Source organism: Cuculus canorus, chromosome 14 (assembly GCF_017976375.1).
Source record: "Cuculus canorus isolate bCucCan1 chromosome 14, bCucCan1.pri, whole genome shotgun sequence".
Lineage (NCBI taxonomy): Eukaryota > Metazoa > Chordata > Aves > Cuculiformes > Cuculidae > Cuculus > Cuculus canorus.
This window is the reverse complement of record NC_071414.1, coordinates 20,244,672-20,271,507: the sequence shown is the minus strand read 5'-3', so window position 1 is coordinate 20,271,507 and position 26,836 is coordinate 20,244,672. Positions and strand designations below refer to the sequence as shown.

At 47.2% G+C, this 26,836-nt stretch overlaps 1 protein-coding gene across 16 annotated transcripts in view; it reads left to right on the top strand.

Annotated features, from left to right (window-relative positions):
- Positions 1–1,747: 1,747 nt before the first annotated feature.
- GRXCR2 (glutaredoxin and cysteine rich domain containing 2) overlaps positions 1,748–26,836 on the top strand; it is a 145,794-nt gene continuing 120,705 nt past the window's right edge. For 15 of the 16 annotated variants that reach the window (XM_054079210.1, XM_054079212.1, XM_054079209.1 and 12 more), the window contains exons 1-3: positions 1,748–2,344; positions 4,290–4,508; positions 6,302–12,341. In XM_054079210.1, the coding sequence (XP_053935185.1) occupies positions 2,000–2,344; positions 4,290–4,508; positions 6,302–6,481 (744 nt within the window). In that variant the 5' untranslated portion in view covers positions 1,748–1,999 and the 3' untranslated portion in view covers positions 6,482–12,341. Of the gene's footprint in view, positions 2,345–4,289; positions 4,509–6,301; positions 12,342–12,365; positions 12,801–26,836 lie in introns of those variants that run through there. The other variant, XR_008452164.1, reaches the window with a different exon arrangement.

Here is a 26,836-nt window from a genome sequence, read left to right as displayed (position 1 = left end):
ACCTGTAAGTAACTGTAAGGGTGGGAAGTGGCTTTGCTTGTCTTGCAAGTGCAGATCATGGCAGTGGTGCTCACATTGGGTTCTGTCATTTCTGCTTTGAACTCCATTTCCTGTTTGATTGTTCCCTTAATCAAAAGAAGATGAACTTCAATTAAGGGATCTTATGGGAAATTATTTGTACCAAATGAAGACTGCTGGTGTACCTTTGAAAAAGCAGGAATACCAAGGCCTGATTCACACAAGACCTACAAGAGAAAGGGGTGGATCAGGCTCCTCAAGTAAACACAGCAAGACTTGAGTTTGCTTCATGCAAATCAGAGTTTTCATATAATGTGAGATCTTCCTGTCTGAGATAGGATGGGAGACTGACACGGACATTGTAATAGTGTTTTGGAGTTGCAAAGGGCGTCTCTGGGGCTGTAGGTTTACTCAGGCGTGTTCATGCATGTTCACTTGATGGAATGTTCATCTTCTGCATGTCCTTATGCTGAGGCTCCCAGCAGCCCCAGGAACCTGCACAAGCAGTGCCTGTCACAACAGAAACCACTGTTGCACACAAAGACTGTCCTGCTGGCTGGAGGGTCTGTGTTGTGTGTTATTAGTGTACACGCCGCTCAACTGTCATCCTAGTAGTTTATGAATGAACTCTTAATAAACATAATGAATTAATCTATTGAGTTTATTAAGGTTTTAAAGCACTGTTTTTGAATTAAAAGAAGAGAGCCTTGGCAGGGTGTAGGCAGCAAGCTTCGTTTTAGTCCCACTCAATGAAACGGCATTTAATAGTGGAAACCTGCTAAAATCTTGGAAGTTGAAAGAAGAGGTTTTTAACCCCTGTTGTATGCACTTGATACAGTGAGGTATAAGGGCATGTTTAAAACCCAGACAGTAGTTACCCTGTTGATGCATTTTGTACCCAAACATGCTCTTCATTTCCCCTCCAAAGGAAAGAGCAGCCCCAACAAATGCAGCGAGGATGAACAACACCCTGCTTCAGCTGAGGGACAAAGCACACGCCAGGATGGTGCCAGCTTTGGGGAGATAGGTGGGGACCTCTGGTAACAAGCTGTCATGGGCAGGTAACCTGGCTCATTGCTCACTGCCGTCTGGGTGGAAGTTTGTGAGTGTTGGAGTTCATGTCCCACTGAGGGAGGCTAGCTGTGACCAGCCTGACACTGACCTCTCCTTTTCCATGGTAACCCAGGCCCGGGGCCCTGACCCTTCTGCTCTGCTCCTCTGCAGACCTCTGCTTTGCCTGTTGGAAAAGGAAATGACTGAATGGGAATAGCTGAGCGCAGGGACTGCAAATGAGATGGGTCCAGGGCCTCTGGTGGCTCTCTGGAGGTGACAGCCTTTAACAAATGAAAAGCAAACCCAGCATGGTCAGGAGCCCCTGAAAGGCAGCAAGAATTACAAATAGGGACTGAGAGCTAAAGCGAGAAAATCTTAATTTGATCTCCACCAGCCTGTAGAGGAACGCGTTTGGATTGGAATTAAATGGAGCTTTGTGCTCTCAGGGTTTCAGAGCAAGAATGGAAGAGGAATTATTCATGTTTGCTGTTGGTGAAGTTGGATTGCTTTTTCTGTGAACTTTTCTTTTTAGCTTCTCACCTTGTCAGAAAACTGTGAAAAGCTGCTGGGATGGAGTATTTGGGGTAGTTTTTATCACAGCACACAGCAGAAACATTTCCATGGTTTCAGAAGATAGGCAGAGTTCCCTCTTTAATCCTACCCTCCCCAAGTTAACTCCTTTCTCCTTGTGGTGAGACAACCTGTCCCCTATTCACTGACCCGCCTCATGTTTCACCACCATCGATATTTTCTCTTTGTGAATATCTATCAATATTTAATACCGTGGTGTCAGTTCTGCTGTAAGATGAGAGGAACTACTAGGAACGTTGAATTATACATTGTGTGGCTGGAGGAAGCTGGGGAGTTTTCTTTTGGACCCAAAGCTCTTGGGGTTGATCTCCAGGACCTGTAGCTTGAAATCCTAATAATGGATGAGCCCCAGAAGAAACTCAGTCAGCGGCACGAGGGAAGGCCCCGCAAAGTGAGGTTCAAAATATCATCAGCTTACAGTGGGCGAGTGTTAAAACAAGTCTTTGAGGACGGGCAGGAGCTTGAGCTCCCAGCCAAAGAGCGCTCTCGGCGTTTCCTCCGCCACAGCTTTGAGCCAGTGGACCATTTCTGTGGGGCTGTGGAAAAGCCAGAAAACAGACTGTACCCACCAGCCAAGCTGACTGCCCAGCGCATCAGCATATTCAGAGAGGATGATAACTACAGTCTCACCAGCAACTCGCCGCTCCTCAGCAACCACCAGCCCGTTGAGAGCGACTGCAGGGTAAGTGATGTCCAGCCTGGGGATGTCACACTGCTTGGAAACCAACCTGAGACCAAGCCCTCTTATAGCCATATGGTAACAGGAGGCTCAGCATAGAACCTCATTCAGATAAAACTCAGTTTTGTCAGTCCAGGATTTTAAAAGGATGAATCTTCAGCCTTAATCCCACAAATTCTGTACTCTACTTACTCTGCCAATAGCAGGAGCTGCAGGTTTTGCAGCAGCACAGCCAGCAAGTGAACAGCATCTGCTCACTGTGCTCCATATTCTCAGAGGGTGGATTTGCATCTGTCTGTTTTGTAGAGTAAGATAAGATATTTCCGTGTATATCAATATCTACACACAGTCATCCTAATGCATCGAAAGCAGTCAAATGTGAGGTGGGTATTATCTTAATCGGTTATATTTAAAACATTAAAGTTGCATGACTTCAGCTGGCAGAAAGGTTAGTGCCACGGCAGTGTGCCAGGAGCCTCTGAGCGAGTCAGAGCTCCCTGTCAGATGCACTGACAATCCTGGCTTAGCTTCTCTGGATGTTTTATTAACCCACATAACCCTGGTTGTAGCCAGGTGGGTGATTCTATAAGTGCTTTAAAAAGTATAAAATGCTTTTTATGGCTTTGATTTGAATACACCAAGTGTCTATTAGTTCTTGGTGCTAATCACAGTTGCATGTGGGAAACCCAGATGTCTGATATTTGAACTGTATTTAGTTAATACACTGGGCATGTAGTTTAACTTAAAACATCAAACCACGATGAATCTCTCCTGCCTAAAGCCAGAGCAACAAGGTGATCTTATCCACACCATTCATTTGTTCTCTATGCTTGGGTAACACTCAGCTCTGTTCCACAGTTCTCTAACAATAAATACCTTGAGTAATCACCATCCAGTATCAGTTTTGCTTTGCATCAACAAGCATTTGGTATCTGGAGATGCCACGTCTCTGTAAGGAGCGCGAGGCTTTTGAAGCCTTCTGTAAATGGTGAGGGCTTATGATTCCCTCCCTTCCCCCCCATGCTTCTCATAGAGAAGGAGATTGCAAGTGCCAGGAGAGCCATCAGCCACCTTTTGCCAGATGATGTGACCCTGGCAGAGTATTTTCTTAGGACATCTTTTGCATCGCTTCTTGACACAGGTACTTAAATAGAGTGCACTATGAAGAGTGTGTAAAACAATAGGCTGGGGTAATGGCCACGAGATACCAGTGCAAAGGGAAAAGGGGCTGGGTAAGCAGAGTGGAGAAATGTTTGACTACATCAAGTTTAGTTTTAAAATCTTTAGAAAGGAATTCCAATTCAAGTGTGCCCAGAGATGGTTGCTTAGGCTGGCTCCTCACTGTCAAGGACACAATTTAGCGTTAGAGTGTGAGGGTCTTTTATCATCTGACACTTTTGCTAGCATTAATAAATTACAAAGAAAAGCTTTTTTTTTTTTTTTTTTTTTAAATCTGAGAAACTCTGTCAAAGGCTGCAGGGCAGGTCACCATTGAGGGGAATTTCTGTGTCTGGCCAAAACCATGAACCCCCTTCTTTGCCACCTCCTAACTATGCAACCTTCAAAGAAAGGCAGGTCAGTCCTACAGAGGTTGCATTTCCATGTATTCCCACACTGCTGCTCTTAGAATTGTGCATTTTTTTTTTTATTGCATATGGGTTGGAATGAGCATGTACATCCCAGGAAGCTTTCCCGATCCAGAACACGACATTAAAGCGAGGCTCCTAGGATTTGTCCTGACATCTGGGTCTGATCCCATGGCCCATTAGGGTGGTCTCTCCAGTGCCATTCTGTTTTGCATGTTGAGTGGCTGTGTGAGGCTGCCTTGTGCTGTAGAGCCAGATGAGCAGGTGACTGGTGGAGGGGATGTTCTTCTGGAAGCCCACGGATTGTCAGTGCTTGTTGAGTGTGTTTATACAGGTGAGACACTGATAAGATCCTTTTACAGGCTTCCCCAATTATAGATTTTGGCAAGATCATCATCTACACCAATAATCTGAAAATCATCCGTGCACCGATTGGCCAGAAAGAGCTCATGAGGAGAATCATCCACACTGAGGGGATAAATGACTGGACCTTCATACACCGGGAAAGGAGAGAGACATTTGGTGGTGGACATAAAAAAGTGGTGGACGAGGAGAAAAAGGCAGCCTGCCAGTACTTGCAGGTAAAAGAAAATGTGTTTTTCTTCCCCCCCCCCCCCCCCCTTAAGGCTTTTGGGTCTCACACAGCTCTGGTCAGACCACTGAGTATTCCTGCCCAGGCCCCACCTATGCATCTGACATTGAACTAAAATTGGATTAAAAGCACCGCTTTGTTCCTCTTTCTGCTTGGGGATAACCAATAGGCGCTGCGTGGCAGTCTGTGCTCTGGGGACAACTCTTCTGTCTCCAGATGCTCATGTCTCCCACTCACTTCTTCCCCTGAGATCACTGACACTTATGTAGCTTGGCTTAGCTCCATCCGTCATCTCTGTCTCCCAGTGGAACAAGAGCAGGCTGGAGTTTCTCCATCCTGACAAAGCTAAACACAGCTGCTCTGTGGCTGAGACTGCCACAGGCTGAAATTGTAATAGCAGCTGAAATAAGATTGTGCCCTCCACTTGTTTTCTCATGGGTTAGTCTTTGTTGGTCCGAATCCCAATTAGTCTGACCGTAATCTGATCCCACACAACAGGCTGTTGTGCAGGGCAAACACGAAGCACTGCAGTTTTGCAGCTCTGCAACCGACCTCCTGTGCTGAGTGAAGGTCACCTCAGCCCTTCCGCAACCATCAGCCTTGCCCATGGCTCACAGGACCTCAAGAAAACCGAAACCAGCCCTGAGAAACTAAGTAGGAATTTTGGCCTTTGACAGTTTTGAAAGAAACTTGATTTTCAGAAAGAGGGCTTTAACAGAAAAGCCAAGAATCAAGCCACCTTCTGGCAGGTGCCTATCCTAGTTGCCAAAAAAAAATCACTTCTGGCCTTTGAGGGAATATGTGGAAAAGATCTCCATCAGGTGACTGTGTGGAGGAGTGGTAAATGTGTGGAGGAGCACACTTTGGAGAAGGAAGATTTCTCTGCTCCAGAGAAATTTGTTAACCCTACAAGAACTTGAAGTACTTCTGTTCTCCTTGATGGCTGGGAACAAAAAGTAAAACTTGAAGGTCCTAAACCCATATAGAATAATTTTGGACTTTCTATACACTGATAACATGAACATTCATTTAAAGATGAGCAAACCATAGGAAGATTGTTATTCTGACAGTCGGTTGGTTTGGACTATTGCAGTCATAAGCAGGCACCACTATGCCGCTCCCAACGTCGGAGCTGAAACCTCATTCTACGGTGCTGTGTAAGGCAGAACTGCTGCACAGGAACGATGCAGGACTGAACCTGGCAGCAAAGGAATGAACCTATGCTGTGATACATTCTTTCCGATGCAGATATTGAATCATTTCTGGGCTTTGTGGTTAGCACTGAATTATAAGATGGGATTTGATAGAATCTGCCTGGCACTCTGGAGCGAGCTACAGGGCCAAGGGACAGCCTGAAAGCACTGTGCACAGTGATGATGAGGAACTGGGGGAGGGAGTAGAGAAACACATGGAGGAATGAGGAGTTGCTTGGAAGTGAGGACAGAGCTGTGGACCTGGATGTGATAAGAAAGGACAGCAAGATGGCTGAAGCTATGCAGACCCTTGCAGGAGGGGACAAATGATTTTGAGAGGGCTGTGTTATAAACCCAGTCGCATTAACTTCTCCTTACGTAGCAACATCTACAAATTGTTCCCAAATACACAGGAACCTTTTTCTTGAAGATCTTGCTGTAGAGAGCTGAGTATTAATTGTCAGAGTGGCATGTCAGGAGCAACAATTACTTAAGAGACCAGAAGGCAGAATTTCCCTCTTTCAAGCATGTTACAGACTTTGTCTGATATCCATTAACAGATGTTTCTTTAATCATCTCTTTCTTTCAGGAAGGTGATGCTGAACACGGCTGTTCCCAGTGTAAAGGGTCAGGCTCTGCTCCTTGCTCACTGTGCCATGGAAGCAAGTTTTCAATGCTGGCAAACCGATTCAGGGAGTCCTATAGGGCTCTCCGATGTCTGGCTTGCAATGAAAGCGGGCTGCAGCCCTGCCGGATCTGTGCTACCTGACCAGACTGCCCTCCCTCAGCAGGCACTGCTGCACTGCTTTGCTGTAGACTTTGAATTCTTCAGCCTTCAAGCAGCCTCACTCTAATGACAAGTCTTTAAAACCTGGGAAAGGCATGCTATACACACCTCACAGTAAATGTGAATACTGCTCCTCTGCTTCTGACTGTCCCCCTCTCTGCTACATGCACCTCTAACTTCTGCATCTGCCTGGGTGTGGGTTTGCAGAGGTGCTGTCAGTGGGGGTGAACATAACCTGGATGCTGGAGGAAATGATCAGCATTTGGAAGTTCAGCACCTGTGTAAATGTCTCTGGCATCTGGAACTCAACTAGAATTTGCCAGCACTCTCCCTCAGGTTGGGATCTCATGCCTGGCACAGCTGGGTCTTGACCCAGCGGGTGCTCTGATAATACCATTAAAAGCAGCAAAAGTTGATGCAGTTTGGGCATGTTGGGAGTGTGTCAGGGAGGTTGGTTTGTATGAGGTTTGTGTTAAGAGTGTGAGGTTGGTTTTTTTGCTGCTCCGCAGCAGAGCAGTGCCTGCCCTAGGTTTAACGTGCTGAACATTTTAAAAGTCTGCTGTCTTTTGTCATTAACTTTGTGCTTGCCCTGCAGAGTCACAGGCGTTTCCTGAACATTTAATGATTCTCACATCCCTGTTAGTGGATGCAACGATTCCTCTGGGGTCTGATCCATGGGAAGAAGATGAAAATCCTTCCCCAAACTGGAACACTCAAAAGTGCACAAAATTTCATTATTATAAATAGAGATTATTAAGTTTTTAGTCTACTCGCTAGGAAGTGCTGAAGTAAACCTCCCCTGTACAATGCTCAGCAGTTTTCAGGATCAGGCTGGTAGTGGGCAGGACTTCTGTTGCTTAATATTAATCTCATGTTGTCATCTGCTGAAGGTAAATGCTAATTAGTCCAGGTGAAGCAATGCTGCGGGATGCCTCGCAGGCTGCCACTGGTGGCACAGAGCCCAGGGGCTTCAGGAGGGGGAGGCAAACGGGGGACTTAGTGTGTTTTCCCTAAAGCCTTAACTTATTACATTTTATATTCACAAGTAATGTTATTGCAGCCTTAATGCACATATTGCTGCTGAGGCTCTGTTAAGAGACTGCAGGTGTGTGCTTCATGCTGAGGCTGCAACCCAGACAGGGTAATTTATGACCATGTTTCTGTTTTCCTATGGCAGGTTATAAGATTTCTCTGCAAAATGATTGGACTCGATGATCCAGTGGGTCCTTTCCAACCTGGTGATTCTATGATTATACGATTAGAAATAATGCTGTTTATCTTTAAAATAGTTAAAAAAGAATACAACATATCACATAAACCACTCCATGATTCTACATCCAAGGGATATGAGTCTTGGGCTCCCTCACACTGCCTGGCATCCCTAGGATACCCAGGCTGGGTCCAGTGCTGGCTTCCAGCGGGGACGATGCTGGTAAAGCTGTGGCTGTCTTTGGCCAGAAAGAGCCCAACTACCGCTTGTAGAGCACCAAGACATCCGAGGGGGGTGTTGATGCATCAAATCCTGCCTGCTCTGAGCCATGATGGGCTCGGTGGGAGTACAGCACGGCTGCCCTATGGCATAAGGGACTGTGCACAGCTAGGACAGCAGCACCTGCCCTTCCACGGACTCAGGCATGGTGCTGGGATGTGAAAGAAGGCTGGATCAGTGGAAATAAGTTCTGGTTTCCTGTCCTTGCAGAATCTGACCCCTGTGTCACTGCTGGGTGTGATGTGGCTTTTGGCCTGGTGCTGCAGCAATCGTTAGACTTTTATGTAGGCTTTCAAATGGAAATGTTTTGCAGCAGTGGAAGGCTGTGTTAACCACAGGCAAACAGCATTTCTGTGTGGTATCTGTTCCTAGCAAGACAGCATCCCACTAAGTCTTCCTTCTGAGCACTGTTGTGTCTTGGAGCCGAGCTCCAAGCTGTGCTTCAATACTGTCCTTTTCATTGGCATTTTCCTTTGAACAGCAGCAGAGAAATAGGGATGAATTCTAATCTCTGTTGTACCTGATGCGGGGCTTTTGCCCTCTGGCTGGGACAGGTTTTTGTGAACACACAGGCAAAGAACAGAGCGGGCTCCATTATGTTTGTTTTGGCCGCATGTGTTTAAATGTTAACACCAAGTGAGCAGCTGTACAGTGCAGGGCATTTTCTTGGCACAGAAGTCAATGGGCTTGCAAATGCTCTCTGCAGGACAAGATGTTAAAACAAATGTTGACTTTGGGCTAAATTAATCCTTGATGCGACCAACGTAAAACACAAGGAAGGATTCTTTTGTTTCAGCCAGTCTCGATCTCCTGTGAGCAGAGGTCCGGCTTGGACAACGGCAGTGCTGGAAGGAGCCCAGAGCAGCCCTGCTCAGGAGATGCAGAGCCAGCTCTGGCACCTGGGCACCCGTGTGACTGATGCAGAACCTGCCTGATGTTTGCTGTGGGGCCAGTGCCCAGGGCAGCCCTGGTGGGCACAGCAGCAGAGCCGAGCCCTGCGTGCTCCCTTGCAGCCGAAGCAGTCCCAATTCATCAGCGGTGGCGCAGCAACATGCAGTGAGCAGCCCTGCTGCTGCCGTCCTGGGTGCTGGGAAGCACAGAATACCTCCTGCTAAGTAACCTGATGTTAAAAATTGCCAGATCCTTAACAACTGGATTGGTTTCATGGATTTGGGTAGGAGTGGGAGGCAATACATTGCATTCCTACCAAGAAATAACAAGTTTTTCTTGTTTGCAGAAGTCACCAGGCTTCTACATGTGATGTCAGTGGGGTCAGCTTCTCATCCTCAGAGTCCATCTTGTGTGGAAATGACTGCTGAGGGGTGTGAATTGCTGAAACATGTGGTGGTATGGTTTTGTTTTCCTTGACTGCCTGATTTTCTCTGGTGTTTGATGGCTCAGTGCAAAATGGAATTGGATCCCTGCAGTGCTGTCATGCTCTGTACTGAAACTCAAATCTTCATGTGTGTAAAATTGTTTTACAAAGGAAATCCCCCAAATGTCACAAGTTGAAGCACCAGAACTCTGGACAGTGAATATAGGCAGAGATGCTTAGTCTGGAGTATTTCCATTTCTCTTCTATTTCTGTTAACTGTCTACAGCTGTTCCTTTCTTGCCCTAGAACAGCACTGTGCAAACAGGCATTTAGGGGTTGTGTTTTCTTAAAAAAATAATAGGGAAAAAAAGCAAACATTTCTGCTGCAGAAATCCCGAGTTGTGTCTTTGGGCAGTCAGGTTTGTGAAGCGTGCAGTTTAGACTGCCACACTATGGATGAGCAGGAGATGTGCTCTGGAACAGTCACATGAAAACTCTGAACAAACTTGGGAAAGGGAAGGCAGGGCCACCTTTTGCTGCTATTCTTGAGTGCCTGGCTGTTAGGGGCGAGAGGAGAAGCAGAGTTAGTGCTTCCCATTGTGAAAGGCTTGAACCCAAGCAGAAATGCAAATGGAAATTGCATTCTGTAGCGTGCTTCTATCTTGCTGAAGAAGGGAGGTTGGAGGTGAATAGTGAGGCTAATTATGACAGCCAGAAGCGCGGAGCAGAAAGGTTAAAATAACCCTCATTTGTGTGTGGCAGCAAAGTGCAGCACATGCTTTTAGCCAGGAATTTGATATGATTGAAAAACTAATTGCCATAGTTACTCCGAAGTCCCAGAGTTTGAGCTGACTTCAGGGCTCCTGCTCTGGTCGTTTCTGTCAGGATTCTGCAGGCTGAACATTTGGATGTTGTTCTGTGGCAAAACAGTGTGAGAAGTTGCCACCAGATGAGCTCTCAGAGGAGACCAAAGCCAAAGCAGCCAGAGTTCTTCTAGGGCATGTTTGTGCCGAGATATCTCAGTTGGATGTCCACTGGAATGTGGACTTGATGGTCTTAGAGGTCTTCTCCAACCTTAATTATTTTATGGTTCTAGGATCTCCTGGCTCACAGAAATCCCATGTGTTACCTTACTGGGGTGTTTCAACTCAGGATCTCTGAGGATGGAGTACAGAAGGCACTAAGCCTCTGGAAAGTGTCAGCGTGGGCTTCTCTCTCCCAAGCCCATGGATCTCTCAGGTTTAGGTTTCAAATATGGCTGTGCTGTAACAGGATGAGACCCAGTTTCTCAGGAAATGGGCTCGTTACTGCAGAACTGCATCCCCTGCTGCTGTTGAGTAGCGCCACCAAGGACTGGGTGGCCTCTGGCATCGGATGCTGGGCTCCCTATCCTTGTGTGCTGCCTTAGAGATATGCTTGAAAATGCTTGGCCTTTGCTGTGTGTTTCTGAAGCAAACGGCCCCTCGGCGGTCGGTGTGGGACAACAGGCACTGGCAGAGCACGATCCCGAGGGATGTGTTGGGTGTGCGGATGGTGGTGGGTGGTCTGCAAGGACTGCTCTCTTTCTGCTGAGTACACCTTGCAGACACCCGCGATGTGAGGAAGATGGTGGCGGCAGTAGGGGCATCGCCTTCCATCGGGGCTGGTGTGGCCAGTGCTGGGCAGAGCCGCTGCGTGCCAGGGGCTGTGGGGTGGGCAGGCTCATTCCCCCTTGTGAGTGCAGGCTGAGAGGGGACCTGGCCCCAGCCTGAGGTTTCTGCAGGGTGCCCTGAGGTTGTGCAGGTGTCACCTCAAGGAGAGACCCAAACTGCGAGCCAAACTTCTCATTCAGCTGTAGCAAATGGGTTTGTATTTGGAGTAAGTGAAAGGCTTTTGCATTTATTGATCTTTGTCCCAGCAGGAATCTGTGCAGTTCATTTGCTGGACTTTTGGAGCTTTTAAAATTACATTTATTCACAGCCACCACTTTTCCAAACCGGTAACAAAGTGGAGGAGCCTGACAGGGTTCAGCTGATTTTGCAGTGTCGCCGCTTTATTCCCTCAGAGTTAAAAAAGAAAGAATCGGAATATTTATGACTTTAAATGTTATTATTTTTTGCAAGTCTTTGAAGCTGCTGGTTTGATTTATGTGGGCTCCGTTTGATCTCGCATGTAAAACCAGCCCTTCCTTGCTTTGAAATATTTCACTTTTAAACAAATCGTTACGTGTAACCTGCAGTGATTTCTCCGCGCTGCGAACACGGAGCCACTCCGAGAGTCCCGCAATTCCCATCGAAGAACTCCTAGGAAACAGCGGCGTGGTTGGAAACCGTGGCTTCTGATAAATGATCTTGCGCTTTCCAGTTAGGAAAGGTACATGGGGGTCTTGATTCCCTGAATTTAGAATAATGACTAACAATAATGAACACAATCGGTTCCGTGTGGAAAACAATCGATCCACGGCACTCCTGTCGCTGCCCCGTCCCTGGAGGAGCTCGAGGACGGTCCCGGGCAGCCAGATCCAGCGGGAGGTGCCGGGGGGTGGAGCTGGATGGGCTGTGAGGTCCCTCCCAACCCGAAGCATCCCGCGATCCTGTGGTTTCCAGGAAGAGGGAAGTGGAGCGCAGGGCTCCTCCTGCGGGCGGTGCGAGGCTCCCAGGCCGCCACGGGGCGGCGCTCGCTCCGCGGCCAGCGGCTCCCCCGGCAGCGCGAGCGGGGCTGCGCGGGACCTCGGAGCCACCCAGGCCCACCCCTTGCAGGGACACCTCCCCCTGCATCAGGGGCTCCGAGCCCCATCCCACCTGGCCTCGAGCAGCTCCAGCGGTGGGGACATCCCCCACCTCTCTGGGCAGCCTGGACCCTCCCCACCCTCACAGCAAGAAGTGTCCTGAACAGCCTCCCCAGCTTTTGCTGAAAATGGGCGAGTAGGAATCTTCTGCAGCCCGCGAGCTGTGGGTTTGGAGATCTGCAGGGCAAGGGATGCTGGTGGGCTTTTCTGGTGCCTGACCTCAGCAGCAGCTACGTCCTTTCATGGCACAACCACTTCAAAAGTGCTTAAGGTCAGTGGAAAAACAAGTAGAATAAATCGCAGAATCAGTCATGGAATGGTTTGGGTCGGAAGGGACCTCAAAGCCCATCCAGTTCCACCCCCTGCCATGGGCAGGGACACCTCCCACTGGCTCAGGGGCTCCGAGCCCCATCCAGCCTGGCCTGGAACCCCTCCAGGGATGGGGCAGCCACCACTGCTCTGGGCACCCTGGGCCAGGGCCTCGCCCCTCTTTATGATGAAGAATTTCTTCCTAATGTCTAATCTAAATCTCCCCCTTCCGATTTAAAGCTGTTCCTCCTCGTTCTGTCACTATCTGCCCTTGTAAAAAGTCCCTCCCCAGCTCTGTCGCAGCCCCTTCCGGTACTGGAAGCCCCTGCTGTGTCTTGTGGCCCAGCGCATGGAGCTGGGGATGACGGTGCTGAAGCCACTGCCACCTGCGACAGCACCCGCCCTGCGTCCTTGCAGAGAGGTGACACAGGGAAGGCTGTGTTTGTGCTGCCAGGCAGGGAGACCGCAGGACAGGGCTGAAGGCTCTGGGCGGTCGGCATCCCTGTGGACAGGGAGGGGCTCCTGTGCCACTGGTGCCAGGGAGGAGGGCTGGGGGACTGAGTTACTGCAGGGCTTGAATAAGAGCCAGGCTTCGATCTCTTTGTTCTTGCTGCTGTTGGCTTTGGTGTCCCCGGGGAGCGGAAGCCTTGCAGGGAGACCGTGCCTGGCTGGAAACGCTATTTTTGTGGCTGTCAGACTTTCCTAGCCATTACATCTGCTGTAGGCTCATAATGTGATTTCTTTTACTGTGCTGGGTAGGAAATTGAGTCTATTTCTGTTTAAATACCAGAGTAATAGAGCCTGCTATTTAGTGAAAGATATATGTAAATGGCTCTTTGTTTCACACGATTGGGCCTTACGGAGTGCGAGTTACATCGATAATGTAATTATGGCACTGCTGCCATCTCAAACAGCACTATGTGGAGAAGCCTCGGTTTCTGTGTAGGAAAGGACTTGAAAACCTTGTACTTTTAAAATCAACTTTCATTCTGCAGTAAGAAAAAAATTGCAGAGCTGGATTCTAGAGCAGCCTGTTCTGGAGCTGATAACTTTTATGACTTAAAACCCAAGATTTGTTTTATAGTAGAATCGTGGACTGCCTATTACTGCCCATCATAATTGCGTTATCTAAATTGAGTGAGCCTTGAAATGCAATTTCCCCACCTTACTCAAAGCTTCGTGTTTTGTTTCATGTTAGTGCAGTGGTCTGTGTTTCTTCTGTCTGGCCTTTGTATTAGCACAGAGCTTGCAGTAACTTTTGAGAGTTATTGGAGTTCAATAAATGATCTTGCACTTTGTAGTTTGGAGTTCATTATTTCAGTGAGTATTGATTGCTTTTTGCAATGGAGAGTAAGGTCCCTGTAGCCTTCTGTGTCTCACTTCTAGCCAGGCAAATTCTCCAAGTTCCAAAACAGACTGTTCATCTGGAGAAGTCCTGTTCTTGTGCATGCATTTCCTATATAGGATGCTGCCCTACTGGCAACCTGTACAATTTTGGAATAATTCGTTTTTGAGTGGAGGTCTTGGAGCAAGAATCTTTCTTCCAGCCTTGAAATGACTTGTCCATATAGCTGAAGGAAAATGAGGTTACACTGAGCAGGAAGAGGCAGGAACAGTCCCTTCCCCTTGCTGCCAGCCCTTCTCTGAGCCCTCTTGCCAGGGGGACCCACACTGCAGTCCAAGGGGATGCACTGCTGTCAAAATCTTCCAGCAGCTTTTGCAGTACAGCGAAACGTTCCGTAGTGGAGCCTTGTGCTCGGGGGACACCACACTGTACCTGTCCTGCTTCTTCCTTGAGGGAACAGTCTCTCTGGCTGGATGTGCTTAGCAGAGTCTCCCTATCAGGTGTATTTTCTTGTAGCACTATTGTGGGTTTTCTGTTTGGTTTCCAGTCTTACTGAGCTAATCTTACTGAATTCTTCCTTCCCGATAACTTGCGTAGAGCCTGCAGACTGGGTCTGTCAGGGAGCTCGTACCTGTGGGGAGAAGCTGTGACACCGCTTCCGAGTTGGAATGTGGTAGTGAGCCTCTTTACCCACGTGAGAAGTGGTAGCCTTTACCCTGTGCATTTTTATCCCAGTCCTGTGGAGGAACACGTCATGGCTGTAGAACAGTGAAAGAGAAAACAGGTAAAGCTGCGTGACTTTTCTTAAGGAGATAATTAAAATTTTTCATAACCTTTAGGATTAATTATGTACCAGTCGCATTTCAGTGGAAGCTGGGCACTGCAGGCATGCTTGGGGTTCCTGAGTGCTGGATTGTGTAGGCAAAACCAAGAAGATATTACACCTACCCCTGCCCCACAAGGCATGTGCTTTAACTGCATGAAATACTTGAATTTTCAGTGTATTTGTAGGCTGTTAGAAAAGCCAGGCATAGCGTGTCTGTTAAAAGTTCTTTTGTCGTATGGTTCCTTGGCACTTCTGTGATGCTTTCCATCTGCAGTGCTCTCTGGATCAGATGTAAGGCCCCTGGAAGGAAGCACAGTGAGCTGTGTGGGTCCAGCCTCAGGCGCTCCACAGGCATCATGCTATTTGGCTTTCATGATCCCTTTGGAGGGATCACTTGCTGTTTCACTTCCCACATCAGAATGTAGTTCCAGGAATCAGGGACTTGTGTGATGGCTTCATAGGCTGCTGACAGTCAGAAAGCGATCACCGATCCTCAGGCTCTCACTTTATCAGCCAGAATTCCTACAATATCAAAAATGAGATGTTACCATTTCCCAGTCCTATTGACAGGACCATAAATCTGCTTGGGTCAGAGCATGGTTGTCAGATCAGTTCTGCTGATACCACGCAGATTTTTGTTTCCCAGTTGCTGAGCTTGCAAGAAATGCTTGCAATAAGGCAAGTAAAATGACACGCCTGGGTGGAGGATGTATGGAACAGCTACACCAGCGCGTGGGGACAGAGAAGAGCATGACTGCGTGGAAATAACCACTTTTCTTCCTGATACGGTGACTGTGATCAGATATTTATTGGCATGAGAGAAGAACTTGTGGACTTTTATTCCCAGTGATCTTTATCATACACTTAGAGATGCCTGCTGTCTCTCATGTGTAATGGTGGCTCTGAATTCCAGGGTGATGCTTTCTTTCTAGGCACGTCATTCATGAGGTTGCCCTGAGATTCAGGAAAGCTGAGCATTATTGCCATTTTCTTCACACGCAGTAAACCACTCTTCCCGAGAATGCTGCTCTGTGCTGCAGTGCATGGAGATGGATGCTCCATATTATTAATGGGATGGTTGTTAGAGTTCTGAAAGCCAAACCATGCAAGGATTTCATTGCACAGACCCCTCCAAATGCCACTATTTGAGAAGGTGCTCTTTTGTCCCAGAGAAGCCTTTAACCTGGGCTGCCTGCCAGTTGGCTTCTCTCTTGATAGCATTCTGTTCTTGATCTGGGTCATTAAATATTAAAAGGCAAAGCGGTTCTAAAAGCTGGCTGTTTTTTTGGAGATGCTAAATAATAGTAATTTGTTTCCTAATAGATAGTTTTGTCCTTGTCACTGGGTCCAACTCAATACAAAAATAAACGTGTGATGAGACAGGACTGTTCTGGCCCTAGCAGGGTTCTCCAGTGGCTCCAGCCAGACCCTGCATGGGCTGTGGTGGATGCAGATGCTCCCCTTCCTGAGGCAGAGCACGGAATGCCCATAGCAAGCTCTTTCCCAGCCTTCTGTCGGACAACACAGCGGAAATACTGAATTACATTGGAAAGAAATGCAAACCAAGCTTCCCTCCCCCCAATGCTCTGTCAATTTGCCAGCATTTCTCCCTCCATATTCACTATGCTGTGAAGTCTTCCAGCTACTTCATTTTTATTGAAAAAATAGTAATATTTGCTGCTGTAACTTTTCCCTTTTTTTTTTTTTTTTTTTTTAAATCAGATTTGTCTAAGGGGATTATTTACTGGGGGAGAATTGCAACATGCCAGATTATAATTCCTGCAATGTTACGAAGAGTAACTACTTCTAGAGAAACTTAATCAAGTTGTAAAACCTTAATGCTTCACTGCGGGTTATCTTGTTTAAAAATATCATGTTTCCTAGAGACTTTTTCTAAATTAGAAAACTTACTTTTAAAGAGAAGAAGTTAAGAGAACAAAATTCCCTAGGAAAAAATGATTTAATATTTAACTTGAATGGTCAAAATTGTAGCCTTGAGCATGCCCAGGTGTAACAGGTGGGGGTGGCTCTTTTACAGGCAGTGATGGGGTTTTAACTTTTGTACCTGAAAATGTAAAGCTGTTTTAGAATGTTATGTGAGCCCCAGTGAATGTAGAGCTGTACCCCCACCCCGACGTAACGCTCTCATTGCTCTCAGCTCTCACGACTGCTGGGCAGTAAGCCAGTATTTTTATAAAAGCCCAGTCTTTTGGAACTCAGCAAGAAGGTGGCAGCTGGTAGTAAACCCTGGGCAATTGTTTCTCAGCTGAGCGCCTGTTTCAGATGTCTGATCCATGGCTCCTGAACACACTGGGTTGCAATCTCTCAAAAAAACATTCTGTAAGTGAATTTGGAGGGAATTAAAATAATACTTAATGAGCCTATAAGCACGTTGCAAGTTACAGATGGCATCGCAGGGTCCCTATGAAGAAGGTAAAATGTGATTCCTTAAAGGCTGTAGAAGACATAAAGGCCTGTTTTGTGCAATTTCTTAGTGTTTCTCGTGTCTCCATTAGTGACAGTCCTTTCTTCACACGTTGTCACAAGAGGAGTTAGCCTTCATTTAGTGTTTGGTTTTTTTACAGAGTATCTTGCAGCAGATAGTCCGCATTGAGAACAGTCCAGCTACTTTCATGCATGGTTAAACAACTGTGCTATTTTACAACCTGTACGCTTAAAAGTGCTTAGGTGCCCCTTCCTGGTTCTGATGGTTTTGCCTTAAATGTGTGCAAGGACCTGGAGCCTGCAGAGCTGCAAGCCCTTCTCTTGCTCTCACGCCGTGGATGGTGGTTTGGCTGCCTTGCATGTAACTCTTTGGAAATGGCTTCTGGTTTCCTTCCTTGTCATAAATTAGCCATTAGCAGCAGGAGAGAAAGCATGCAGTGATTCCAGTAGCTTGGCCTGTAGTGGTCTTGGAAGTCTGGCTTTGGCCCAAGCAGCGTCCCTAAATCTCGGAGTGTTTTTATGGCCTTTAGTAGTCACTGAGAAAGCTGTTTGTTCTCATCAGGACTGACCACAGCACATGCGCTTCCCTCCCAACTCCTCAGTCTTCTCCTCTGAGGCCAGGAGTGCTTTTAAGACACTGAAAAGTGATTCTAGCGTATTCTTTTTCCTCCTGAAAACTGTAATTCTTCCGTTTCCCAGGTCAGTGCCTTAGAAGTGCCCAGCATCTACTTGGAGGAGGAAGCAGCAACTGCAGATGTCCTGTAGCTTTCCTCTGGCTTCTTCAGATGCGAGGCTGGGTTCTCTGGCCAGAGCACAAATAATGACTGGAAATTAATTTTCTGTACCCTGCTCTGTAGTCATAGGAGGTTGCCCTGCAGTTCCCCCATGGCAGGCGTAGCCAGAGCTTCGTTTTGCTTTCGTGTCTGCCAACAGATGCTCGGACAGCACTTTAAAAACTATCAGCTCCCTCCTGCTTGCTGGCTGTTGGCATGGAGCATACTTGTTTCCAAGCAATTTTTCTTCTCCAGTGGCTCGCCCGCCGTGCCCCAGAGGTGGGAGCTGCCGCAGGACTCTGCCTGCAAGAGCAACGTTTATGTTAGTGCAGAGTGGAGCCTAGAAATGTCTTTATGCACATTGACGGCAGGATGGGAATGGGATTTCTCATTCCCATCGTGCTGAAATGAGCAGGTATGTAAAGTCTCTTGCCACGTGGTGGGCATGGGGTGTGAACAGGTCTCCCTGCTGTGGAGAGATGCACCTGATGCATGAGCAGTGCTCGTCAGCTGGGAATGGCAATTAAAAGATCTCATGCACAAAAGCTCCCTCTTTTGAAGAGCCTTGCAGTGGATGTAACTTTTAATTTGGTTTTGCAAGCCATGCAGGCTTTGGAAACTCTCCCTGACACTATCTGAACAAGAATATCACTAGACTTTTTATACTAAAGACAGTTTAATTAAACTCCCATCATGAAAACAATTAGACCAAATTTGCCGTACTTAACTAGTCAATAATTTAGTAGTTGTTTCTCATTAATAGATTTCTCCCTGTGACTGTGTTGTAATGATGCGGCATCACCAGCTGTGTGCTGTGGAAATCAATCCAAGGGCTTTTAAAAAGGGCAGAAAGGAGGGGCTTGGGAACAACTGACCTGTTTGCCTCATCTCTGTGCTGGGGGAGATTACGGGGCAGATCCTTCTAGAAGTTCTGCTAAGGCACATGGGGGACAGGGAGGTCACAGGGCAATGTGTCCTTGCAGACTAGAAAGCTGACGATATCCTGGACTGTATCCAAAGCAGTGGGACCAGCAGGGCAAGGGAAGGGATTCTGCTCCTCCACTGTGGTGAAATCTCACCTGGAGCCCCAGCATACTGTTTTGATAACCCACAGATGGTTTTAGGTGCTGCTAAGCAGTTCAGGACTTTTCAGTGTCTCGTGATGGTCTGCCATAGAAAGCTGTGCGCAGGAAGTGGGAGGGGGCACAGCCAGGACAACTGAGCCCAACCAGCCAGGGGGATCTTCCACGCCTCGTGATGTCATGCTCAGTGTATAAGCTGTGGAGTTGGCTGGGGGCCAGAGGTTGCTGCTCGGGGCTGGACTGGGCATCGGACATTGGATGGTGAGAAATTGCATTGTGTATCACTCATTTTGTATATTTTATTATTATTCTCTCTCCCTTTTGCTGTCCTATTGAATTGTCTTTATCTAAACCCATTAGCGTCACTATTTTCTCTCTCCTCCCCATCTCACTGTGGAGTGAGATGTGCAGGTGGCTGCATGGGGCTTGGTTGCCAGCTGGGATTAGAATATGACAAACTGCAGAATGAATAAATAAATTATTCCACAGCTGACGTCTGTTCTGTGGTGGAGAGGAGCTCCTGTTCTCCAGCTCCTTCACTTGAACTCCATGGGATGGTCTTCTTACTGTATTGACAGAAACAACAAATGGCTGTGGCTGGCCCAGGGGCCAGCAGTGCAGGCTGTGGGATGTGCCCGCTCCGTACTTCCCATTGACATGTCCCTGTATCTCATCGTGTTTGCCTTTGAGAGTGTCATGGGAATGTCTGAGTCTAATGGGTGCCTTCCTTACTGGGGTGTCAAAACACTGGCTTCCTAAGGCAGAGCTTCTACTTAGTGTCATGAAGTAGGCAGAAATAAAGGCTGTTGTGTTCCCCTTTCCTAGGGCCATCTGCAAAAAGGCAGAATATCAGTTATGGGGGCAGGTTTGCTCAACTGTGTGTTGGATGCTTTTGCTCAGTCATTTTTAAAGCAAGATGTGAAGAAGGTATGTCAATTATTGCTTGAATTTCTTCCTCAAATTATTATATTCTAAATATTTTCAAATCAGCAAATTATCTGTACTCAAATTTAAATGGATGTTTTAAGTCTGGATTCTTTACATCTTTTAATTGTTGAAAAAAATATTTGACCTTTTCTTTTGTCTACAGAGAATAAGCAGAACAAATCCGGATTTAGTTTTATTATGGTAATAGGTTTATTTCAAATACATTTCAAAGCACGGCATGTGTGACTGTATCCGTTTCTGTAATTCATTCTTATTCCTGATTTCCCCCAGGCATTGAAACAGTTCTTCCTCCTAATGCCTCCTTGTACTAGCTAATGCTGTAATAATCATTTGTGGTTCTGTAGCACCTCTAGACTGCAATAGTGAGAAGCAGTCAATGGGAATTTATTTCATGTCACACATTTTTCTCCAGTATCGTTAGATTTTTTTGGCAGCCCAGTGTGTTTACAGGCGCTGCAGTCCCTCTCCCTGCAGGCTCCGGGTGCTTCAATAGCTCTGTCTTTCACTAAGAATTATGAAAGAGGATAAAAGCTACCCGGCTCTCCAGTGAGCATCGCAAGGCAGGCAGCGTTCAAAGGCCTTCTGTTCCTGGGAGTCATGTCAGATCGATAAACTGGGCTAAACAGCAGCGTCTCCCGAAGCATCCACTGGGAAATGAAGTTTTGGGAAAGTTTTGGAAGTTTGTGCCTTGAAGAGATTCGGGAGGGGCAGGGGGCAGGTTGTGCTGGGCAGACTCTGTAAAACCTATACGTGGCAGAAAAGAGCAGGAGCTCTGGAAGGAATATTTAATTAAAGCCTTTGATGAATAACTAAGAGGGGTTTATTGCCTCCCCTTCCTGTTTGTTTCTTGTTTCAGATGAATGAAAGCAATGAAAGCATCTGTGTGCCTGAAAATGATGCATTGTCATGGCTGGGCTCATGACTCTTAGGTACTGCAGGACTATAATCAACCAATATTTACCATTACTTACTAGTTTTTAGTTGCCTAATGGAGAAATTTGTTTTCTAGATCAACTTAGATATCCACGGCTCAAGTCATGCCTTATGCCATTCTTTAATTATTCCTAGGGACAGAGAGGTTGATGCTGTTGAAGGGTTGGGTTGTAAGCGGCCTTAGCAGTAGCCTGTCGGTCTCCCGCTGAAGTTGGAGGTGTTGGAGCATGGGCGTGGGCAGCAGCCTCAGTGCTCTCAGACACTCTCACCTCCCCAACAGCCTCAGCCTCTTGTTTGTGCTTCAGAAACTGATGTTGGAGTCTGTGTCCCTCGAGCTGTGGATGGAGATGTATTTCAAACAAAATGGGCATTCATTTGCTTGTTCTTGATAACTCTAAGATCTTTTTGTTGTGGCTTGAAAGGAAAGAAACAGACTGAAGCAGACAGCTCTGCTGGCGTAAGCAATGACCGTGAGCAGTGAAACGCGTCTTGCCAGCTTACGACAGCGTGGAGCTGGCGGATAAAACAGACCAGCTCGCAGCACCTCCACAATGCTGCTTTAGGAATCCTTTAGCGATTTCGGCTGTGTCTGCAGATCTGTGCAAAAGAAAACTACAAACACACCAGATCTGGTGTAAATGCACAGTCCTGCCTGTTCCCCCGCTGCTCCAAGGCATCCATCTCCCTCCGGCTGTATCCGTGTGTTCTGTTTCCTTCAAGCTGTTAGAGCTTGGCTGCAGAGTAGTTGTGAGGCACATTGTACCCAGATGTAAGAAATGGTGATACAAAGGGAATATTCAGAGTTCTAAATATGTTTCGTGTGACTGGCAATGCTTGATAAACGCTTTCCAAACTTCCATTTACTTCTTATCTTCCAGCACCTGGTCTACATCCTTCCTGATGGCCTGACCAAAAAGGCATTGCTTTTCTTGCACCGGTACAATTGGTTGGAATACAAAAGGATGTTTCTTTGAGAGCCAAACCATGGTTCCTGCCTTGTCTCCTGACAGCAGCGCACTTCTCCGTCTATCAATTTGGAGAGACTCAGCTGGGATAAGGGAGTCAGGAGACAGTGGGAGGCAGCAGTGCAAGGAGGTGGAGAGAATGGAGCAGGGACTGAGCTGTGTGAAGAGCAGGAGAAAGTACTGTCTTGAATATTCAACTTGTGTGAAAGACTGCAGGAACTCTCATGTATTCACACAGTCAATGTTAAATACCTGTATTCTAAAGAAACAGAGTGAGAAGTTTACTGTGTCTGAAACTGCTCATGGGCACCAAAGGCGCTGACGTTTTTCATCATTATTTTTGTAGCTAAGAGCCCATTATGAGGGCAGGAGTTTTTAATGTTGAACAGAATGACAGTGATGTTTTATGGCTCCTCATATTTGCCACATTTCTCTTTTTTTTTATTACAACTCTGAATGAAAAAGTAAGAGATGAAGTTCTCCTGCCCTTCTTTTCTTTGTAGCAAGCACAGTGCATTTGCATGGAAATCAACGCAGTTATGATTATTTATTTTCTTATCTGTTCAGAAAAGATGTTAATATGTGATGTGCACCCACATCATTGCCAGTAAAAGTTTCCTCCTGTGTAATTCCAAAGTCTGAGCAGATATGTCAGTGAATCCCAGTTTCTGGCACAGCCCAGTCTGGGTTATTGGTGAGAGCCCGGCTTTTCTGGAGAGGAGAAAGGATGCTCTGTGGTCTGCAGGCAAAGTCTGGGAGATGTCTCCAGTCCAGGAGGAGCAGTGGTGACCCCTACCTTCAGCCTCGTGTGTGTCAGGTTTTAAAACTCGTTTAAAATGTGGTCTAATTAGTCTGTGTGTATCTAAGCTGTGGTGATCCCTGCCAGCGGGGAGCAGAGCAGCTGACCAAGTCATGAGCAATTTTAAGGCCACACAATTAAGGAGCATTTGTTGTGAGCACTTTTTGTTGTGTTGGTAGATGTTTCATCTGTTGCCTCTTAAATGCTGCCACTTTTCTGTCGTTTTCACTTGGTTTCTCTTTTTGATTCCTTTTGGCTGACTTGAGTACCTTAAGGAGATGGAAATTAAAGGCCACAATGTAGTGTTTGTGAAATGAAGGAGCTGAGCTCAGATAACAAATATCTAACTAGAAGGTGTTTTGTCCTGGCTACAAAAAGAATGCAAGGTATTAGGTGCTCTTTTCAGAGACAGCATAAAATTTTCAGCTGCTCAGGTAAAATGCTGCCCTGGGAATGGGCTGTGGGTGTAGCAGGGCTGCCTCCGCCGTGCTCAAACAGGCCACATCTTCGCCTGTACATGGCTTAAGCTCTTCTTTAAAACCCCAGTGTTTTGTAGAGGTGTGGAGTGCATTACAGACGTGGTGCGTTTGCTGTCCCTAGCAGCTGGCTCCTGGCGGCTTCCGGATACAAATGCAGGCTGCTGCACGGGTCTGTGGCGCTGGAACTCCTGAGGCTGCCGTGTGGCATTTCCCTCGTCATCCAGTCGCCCCGCTGCTGGGTCAGTGGCCCCGCCGGTTTCTCCGCGCTGTCTGTGGTGACAGAGCGGCGCCTGCTGAGGAGTCACCCGGAGCTGCCTCTGAGCCGGGGTCTGCTGGGCGCCTGCCTGTTTGCTGCCATTTGACACCGCTAAGGGTAGGAGTGTGCAGACACGGCTTCCTACAGCAGGAGAGTGCCTCCACCTTTGAAAGAATAAAACCGTTTCCTGGCTTGTCTGTCAGAGACGCTTTTAAGCTGTAGAGGTACAGAGTTTAATGGGGAGGCAATGTTTGCTCTGCATTTCAAGTGCATCATTGCTCTCTAAGCAGTGTAAATTTAGCTCCTTTAAGCCTCATCTCCTGGGGCTGAAATTTAAGTGTTTGAACTTTAGTTAAAAAGAATATATTGATTAGGCTTTGATTTAGTTGTTCCTTGCTGAAAAGATACTCGGTAATGACTTGTACCTGCCCTTTCGTGTTTTATTACTTTAATGGAGTCCCCTCTTATTCCCTTGGTCTTCCTCAACACCATTTGCCTAAAAGTCTGCAGTGCTACCAGGAGAAACAAACGAAAAAGCAGTTGTCACACTGTGAACTTAATTGATTCAATAAGTAACATTTTTAAGTTCCCTAGGCAAACCTCGGGGTCTTCACTCCTGTCCATTAGCACTCTGTTCGTTAAACAGTGGCATGTCTAATCGGGGCGGATGGGCTGCGCATCACCTCACTGCCTTTGACCGAGCAGAGGCGGGGAGGATGAAACGGTTTTCATAGATATAAAATATCTTTAAGGTAAATACCACAGACTGCAGATCTTTGTGAAAGATTAAGGAATTGTACTACTTCAGGAAATGTTGAACCTGACAGTCACGGAGGAACAAGTGTAAGCTTCAGAACAGCCTCTACCTGTGACCTGGTGCTGTCATCTCTAGACAGTAAGAATTTGGTACAGGAGCATGAAACAGCAAAGCAGAAATAGCTCTTGTTGCTCTGAGGACACCTGTGTCTAGTCAGCCAGTTGCTCTGTGTCTTCCCAGGGGAGGTGCGAGCTGTTTACTTCACAGCTCACTTCTGGGGGTAGAGGCTTGCTTCTGCAGAACTGGAGCTCGGCTGGAGCGGCAGAGCAGGGCTGCTGTTCCTGCTTGAGTCACTCGCCATTCTATTCTGATTGCCATGTTGGAAATGTTTGGCTATTGCAGCCCTGCCAGTGTGATGGGTTTCAGCTGTCCAGACAGGCCTCAACACAGGTTTTGCATACATCTGAATGCTTTCAGAAGGTATTCCTCTTGCGTTTCTTCTGAATGGAAGAAGAAACCCAGAAGGGAGTTGTCAAGTGCAAGTCAAGTTCCCAACAAAGCATGTGTCATACTCTCTTCCTCCTTTTGTTCCACACCGCATCAGGATAGTTCTATTTTAAACTTTTCATTTGCAGGTCAGATAAGCAGGAACCATCCTTGATCCCCTGCACAGGGTTCAGATAGTAACACACTGTGCATGCACATATTGGGGTCAGCGCCTGTTCTTGGTAGAGGCTGGAACCAGTGTTTTCCTTGCCCTAGAGCAAAATATTTGGCTTTGTGTTTTTCAGGGTGGGTTGTATTTTCTCCAACGTGATGTAAACACTCAATGGAGTCTTTCTTATGCTGCCTCATGATTGTTTATGTACCCAAAATCTTCTTGTTGACTTTGACTGAAGCCTTGTTGTTTTTTCCAGTGAATGAAACCTTCACCTCAGCTGCTGACTGGGATCCTGGTCTGGCCAAGAGCCTAAACCAGCAGATGCGGGCAGGCAGGAGCTGGGTGGAGAGAGAAAAGCAATTAAACATGGAACTCTCTAAGCCCACCCGATGCCCTTATGCTCTCGTTTATGGTCTTGGTAGGCTGGCACCGGTCCCTTGTGCTCTTTGCAAATTGAGCTTTAAAACTGCTGCGTGCATGGTGGTCAGTATTTCCTTCTAAGCAAAAAGTCCCATTATATTTCAGAGGACATAATGAACATCCAGGATGGGATCCTTTCAGAGAGAACACAATCCCGTTTGCTTCCCTCATCCTTTAGGAAAGGCTTGAGCAAAGGGATGCTGCCATCAGGAGGAAGGATGCGTCTCTGAGCTGGGTGTTGAACAAACTGTCACATTTGCTGTTGCCTTGTAAACGAAAGTGTTGTTAAGTGTTTCTGACATTTGAAGGGCCATGGCTGTAATCTTAGGTCACTAACACTGTCTGTGGGGGAGAGGCAGTGCATTTCCACTGGGTTTTTCAACTGCCAGACAGCAGTTGTGTGAAATATAAATTGTTCCAAATGTCAGGAACCATCTCCGCTTTGTGCAGGAATCAAATGTTTTGTTCTTCAAAGGCACAGGCATGTTTCTAGGCACAGTGCTGCTGGCTCTCACTGAGGATCAGCCCTAGTGCTCACTGCCTTGGGCAGGGGTGCTCTGGGGTGACCTGCGTTGGGGAGGAATCGCCTTCCTGTGACTTCTATGTCTGTCCACCCACTGCTGCTCTGCAAACAGGTTTGAACCCGTGTTTATGTACCCGAAGGCTACAGCTGGAGTTGTGGGAACATGGGTTGGCATTCAGTGTGGGAGGGCAGCACATGGGAATGTGCTGGGTGCCACTGGGCTATCGGGTCCCCAGGGCCAGGAGCCTGCAGAGCACCCCACCTTCCTCCTCCCGCTCTCCTTCTCTTCTTCCTCCTCCACCGCTACCTTCTCCCTGCGGTGGCAGTTCCTTGGCTGGGGAGCTGGAGAGCACCTATAAAGCTGCAGAGGTTTAGCCCTGGGATCCTGTTACCAACCAAGCCCAGGACAAGAGAGCTCGGCATCGCTCCCACCCCAGCAGGCGAAGTGGCCACCTCTGCCCGTGCACTGGCTGGCTCTTTGCTGTGCTTGTGTATTCAGGCTCCCGTCCACACCAAAGTGCTCTCAGCTTCTCCACTGGCCCTTGTGCTGTTTCTGCCCAGGTCCTTCTGGATTAGTTCTGAGCAGTGGCTCTCACATGTGTTAGAACACAATGTGCTTGTGCTGCATAGACTCTGTTCCTGAGCCCAAACTTTCTGTTTTGGTGGCATGTTCCCTGATTTCTCTGTAGACTTCCCTCAGAACTGTTTTACACTTACTTTTGTTTCAATTCTCATTCATTTTAAACATCGGCGAGTCTCCAGCCAGATGAGCAGACTGGGCTCCTCTTGGCAGTCTTGTTCTGCAAATGATGCAGAGAGGCCATTAAAGTGCCAGGGATTTATATGCTTTTCCCATTGATACTGCTTGGAAAGACCTTGCCATCCAATTGCCCTGCCTTGATTGATCTGCTCTCATTATCAGCCCTGAATTATTTGCAGAGGGAAGTGACAAGGCTTTATTTTCTCATAGCGCTTTATCTTTTTACAAAATGCATCCAACGAAGTTGCTAATGGAAAAGCTTTTAGCCTCCCGAGGCGGAGGGTGATCCTTGTCCATTCGGATGAGAGTGTGTCACGTGGAGCTGACTAATGCCACGGGCTGCAGAGAACCCTGCTGCCACCTTTGCTGCCTCCCCCAGGTTACTGGGAATTTAACAGGCAGCCCAAGGTGACTGGCACGGACATGGGGATAAATTGTTTGCTTCAAGAATTAAAGAGACTAGAGAACACAAATATATTCCCCTT